Raw genomic sequence first — 4,311 nt, forward strand, 5'->3', positions numbered from 1 at the left:
AATTTAGGATATCTTCTTTTATTTTACAAATTAGCATTAACTGCACCAAAAGAACTTAATGAGATTCACCTGGCATGCCTTCTCATTCTTTACTGGAACAAGAAAAGCCGCTTGACTTGCTATGATTTTAAGGAACGAAAAACAGCAGCTGGAAAAGGAGATTGACTAGGCTCAGTGTGTTAAGGCATGGTCGAATTCCTTTGTAACAGATTGGTAGGGAATGATTTTGTGTCTACGTTTTACTGGTGTCAGCAGACTGAATACAACCACACACTGAAACACTGAACAGGCAAACAAGGACTGGCCTCCTCCAGCTAACAACTGAACAACAAGAACAGTAGTTGTGAGTTGTCACAGCTGACATCTTCCCATCTAGTCTTCCCAGATAGGACAAGGCAGGAGTGTCTTTGATGCACAGATAGGTCAGTGTCTTGTCTACTCCAGGTTTGCAGCACCTGAGCCGACTGTGACTCAGCATCTGAGTCGAAGACAGCCTATCAGATATCCTGCATATCAGATATTTATTCTATGATTCATAGTAGTAGCAAAATTACAGTTATGAAGTATTAACAGAAATAATCTCATGGTGGGGGGGAGCAGTCACCACAACCTGAAAAGCTGTATTGTTGTGTCGTAGCATTAGGAAGGTTCAGAACCACTGCTTTGAGATAATGGCTTGCTCCCTTTCCCAAGTTCTCCATTTTGGAAATTTCCACCATAGGGGCAGGGGAGATGGCTCAATAGTGAAGAGTGCTGGCTGCTCTTCCTGAGAACTTGGAGTGTGATTCCCAACACCCACATGGTGGCTTATAACTGTCTGTAACTCTAGTTCCAGGGGATCCAACATCTTCTGGGATGTGCCAGGGCACATGGTCTGCAGACAAGATGCACACTTATAAATACATAAATAAATGAAGCCACTGTTCCAGAATCTTCCATGCTTCATCCAGGTTTACTTCCTAGACTGCCACAGATAGCATTTCCTTCACTTTTTTGATACCCTACAGACATTATGTAGCCCCTGTGCAAGGCTTGGGAGGTTGTGGATATTCTCAGCCCCATTAGACAATTACATTTTATGCCTTATTGACATCTATGCTTAATTACTGACAGACATACTGTTTTGACCCATTTCCTTTTTCCCAACGTAATGTTTTCATTGATTATTTGGGAATTTTATACAAAGCACTCCATCACAAAGCATTCCTATTCCTCCCAGGTCCGCCATCCCACCCATGTGCCCATCTGTAAAAAGAAAAAAAAATATACCAAGTCTAATTTGTGTTGCCCATATAGTCACTGAAGCATGGCCAAACTCCCAGTGGCCATCCCTTAAAGAAAACTGAGTCCTTCCCCTATGCCCAGAAACCATCAACTATAAAAAGCTACACTTCATCACCCCTACTACAGTTTTGAGGGACTTTCTTTAATGGCTTCCTGTCTAGACTGTTTCTTTTGGGCAGGGAGGGAGTTGTCCCGGAATCACTCAATGTCTCTCATACTCGCCTTGGAGTCATTGATCCCTTAGCAAAGAAGCTTTCTTGCCCACTCTAGCCATCCACAGCACAGCTCATGGACACCCACATGGTTTTCAGCCCCAGCACAGACCGTGGACAGCCACACAACCTCTGGAGGCAGCACGGACACTAACGTGGCCCCTGGCTGCAGGATGGACTACAGACATGGACATGGCTGGCCTCCAGTGTCAGCAGGGACTATGGAGGTCCTTTGAAAAAGCTTCATCCATAAAATGAACCGTTCTTCATCTTGGCTATCTCCTTGCTGCACAGAGCCATGGTGATGGATGATATAGTTGGGTGGTGAGGTTGGGGTGGGGGGCAGAGCCTACGTGATCTCCAGGCTGCTGTTGCTCATCACACTCAGCAACGGCATGCTTCTTCGTCAACCAGCCACACTTCCATACCTGTTGCCACTGTGTCTCTAGTTCTCCATATCTCTACTGCCTACACACACACACACACACACACACACACACACACACACACACACACACACCCCAGTTCATTCTGCCATCTTTTCCCTCTTCCATTGCACACTCATCATCCATCCCCCAAAATGGCATTGCAAACTGCTGTGTGTCATTTTTGTTTTTGTTTTTGTTTTGCCCAAACAGCTTTTCATGCAACTATTCATTATGAGTAATTAGTTTGGTTCAAGGTTTCTGGTATCTGAAGCACCATAAATACTGGCCTATCACAGTTCCTGTTGTTGACCAGAGCCAGGGTGATCTTGCAGCTGGGCAGGGCCTTCCAGGGCAAGATCCTTGAAAATTCCCGACATGGGCCACCCACCTCCCTACTGTCTGCCCTACAGGTTCACCAGACACCATTCTCATGCCTGTGGGCAGCGTTGCTGTCCTGCAACAAGAGCTGCAGCAGTGGTGGCCTGGCACTGGCCTGCCCCTCCCAGTATTCCATCCTTCTCTCTCCACCCCTTGCAGCTCTGCTCTGCCATCTTTTTTTTTTTTTTTCAATTTCACCATACCGCTTTTTAAAAGCATCTTCCCATTACACCTGCTTGTTTTTAGTTGTCCCAGAGATACTGTGCACTTTGCAGACTCACCCTCTGTGGGACTCTCAGGATCCTTGGAGTGGCTCTGAGGTCTCTCAGATACTGTCGGCTGCGGCCATATTGAATGATACTGGGCCTGTTTAGTGCATCTTGCCTGCAAATCTACATTGCGGTGTCTAGTGGGTGAGTTTGAGACTGGACTACAGAGTCTCAGAGCTTCTGGAGCTCCTGAAAATATTGAACAAAATCTATAGGAGGAGTTGATAGGGATTTTGCGAGGACTGTTGCCCTGGACTCTCTGGGGAGGTTTTCTGGTTCACAACATATGCTAAGGTCTTTGTCTCTACTATGATACTATATGGTGTTCTTTTTCTTGTTCAAAGGAATATAGTGCTATGCTTCCTCGTAGCTTAATCATGTTTTTATATTGTGGTAAAGACATCACCACGTCAGGGCATTATCCAGAATTTATGTTTTATGAGTGTCAATGATCCTCTATACTCTAGAAATTTAAATCTTAGGCACTTAGCACCCTGGGAATTATTAAAAAGCTTCACTCTGGGCGTACAGATTATGTGTTGTAATAGTTATTGAATATCTATATTGCTTCTATGGCTTTTTACCTGAATGTTGACATTTTTTAAGTTTCCAAAGTGACTTTATTTTTTATGTTTACTGATTGAAGAATTGTTTAATTGCTATCCTTTTTTTTTTTTTAGATCAAAACATTTATTTACTTATTTTTTTGTTGTTGTTGTTATAAAAACAAAAATAAATCCAAGCAGATAATGAAATAAACATTCTGCAAAGTATCCCATCCTGGTCTCTCTGTCCTAGAATTTAATCCACAGTCCATGTTTAAGGTTCTGCAACATCTCTGGATGCTATGAAGTCTCCATCTTGTACCCATGCTTCTCTAGCTCAGCGCGCAGCTGACTGGAGAAGTCGTCTTCTACATTGTCGTCATCCCAGTTGTCCTCCCAGACATGTGCATCTTCATCTTCATCTGAGCCAGCCCAGTCTTCCGCGGGAAACTCCTCGAACTCATCGTCCTCTTCCAGGAGACCCAAGTCGACGGGCTGCTTCTTCTCCGACATCGCGCTGCGCCAAAGCCCACACCGCTCAGGTCGACCGCAAAGTTGGAAGCCTCAGAACTCGCCCGGCGCCCGTACCACCAACGCCTTAATTGCTATCCTTAATGAATTGTTTAGAGCTGAACTTTAACCACTGGTATTGGGTGATTTTTCTATTGCTGGGATAAAGCACCATGACCAAGGCAGCCTATAGAAAGAGTTTATTTCAGAGAGAGTCTACAATGTTGGAGCAATGGCATGGCAGCTGAAGGTGGAAGCTGAGAGCCTACATATTGCACTGCAAGCAGGAAGCAGAGAAAGTAAACAAGAATTGATGTGTGGAGTGGGGCATGGTAGCTCACGCCTTTAACCCCAGCACTTGGGAGGCAGAGGCAGGTGGATCGCTGTGAGTTCAAGGACAGCCAAGGCTACACAGAGGAACCCTGTCTCGAGAATCCTCCCCCCCCACACAAAAAAAGAATTGATATGCATCTTTAAACTCTCAGAGCCGACCTCCAGTGACACATTTCCTGTAAACCTACCAGAACACCACCACCAACTGGGCACTAAGTATTCAAATGCCCAAGAATATGGGGAATGCTGATGATTCACATCACCACAGCATTCACCCAGCTTTATAGATCACAAAATGAACATTTACATACATGAACTTTGTATGTATGAAAGAAAAAAAGAACCTTAATAG

At 44.6% G+C, this 4,311-nt stretch overlaps 1 protein-coding gene across 1 annotated transcript; it reads right to left on the reverse strand.

The window, feature by feature from the left end:
- Positions 1–3,311: 3,311 nt before the first annotated feature.
- LOC127209893 (26S proteasome complex subunit SEM1) lies at positions 3,312–3,708 on the reverse strand. The gene has a single exon (XM_051169533.1). It carries the CDS (start codon positions 3,627–3,629, stop codon positions 3,417–3,419), a length of 213 nt encoding a protein of 70 aa, XP_051025490.1. The 5' UTR covers positions 3,630–3,708; the 3' UTR covers positions 3,312–3,416.
- Between the last annotated feature and the right edge of the window lie 603 nt (positions 3,709–4,311).

This window comes from Acomys russatus, chromosome 27 (genome assembly GCF_903995435.1).
Source record: "Acomys russatus chromosome 27, mAcoRus1.1, whole genome shotgun sequence".
Classification (NCBI taxonomy): domain Eukaryota; kingdom Metazoa; phylum Chordata; class Mammalia; order Rodentia; family Muridae; genus Acomys; species Acomys russatus.

Coding starts and splice junctions, on each gene's coding strand:
- LOC127209893 (XM_051169533.1), bottom strand. CDS start 3,629: ATGTCGGAGAAGAAGCAGCCCGTCGACTTGGGTCTCCTGGAAGAGGAC.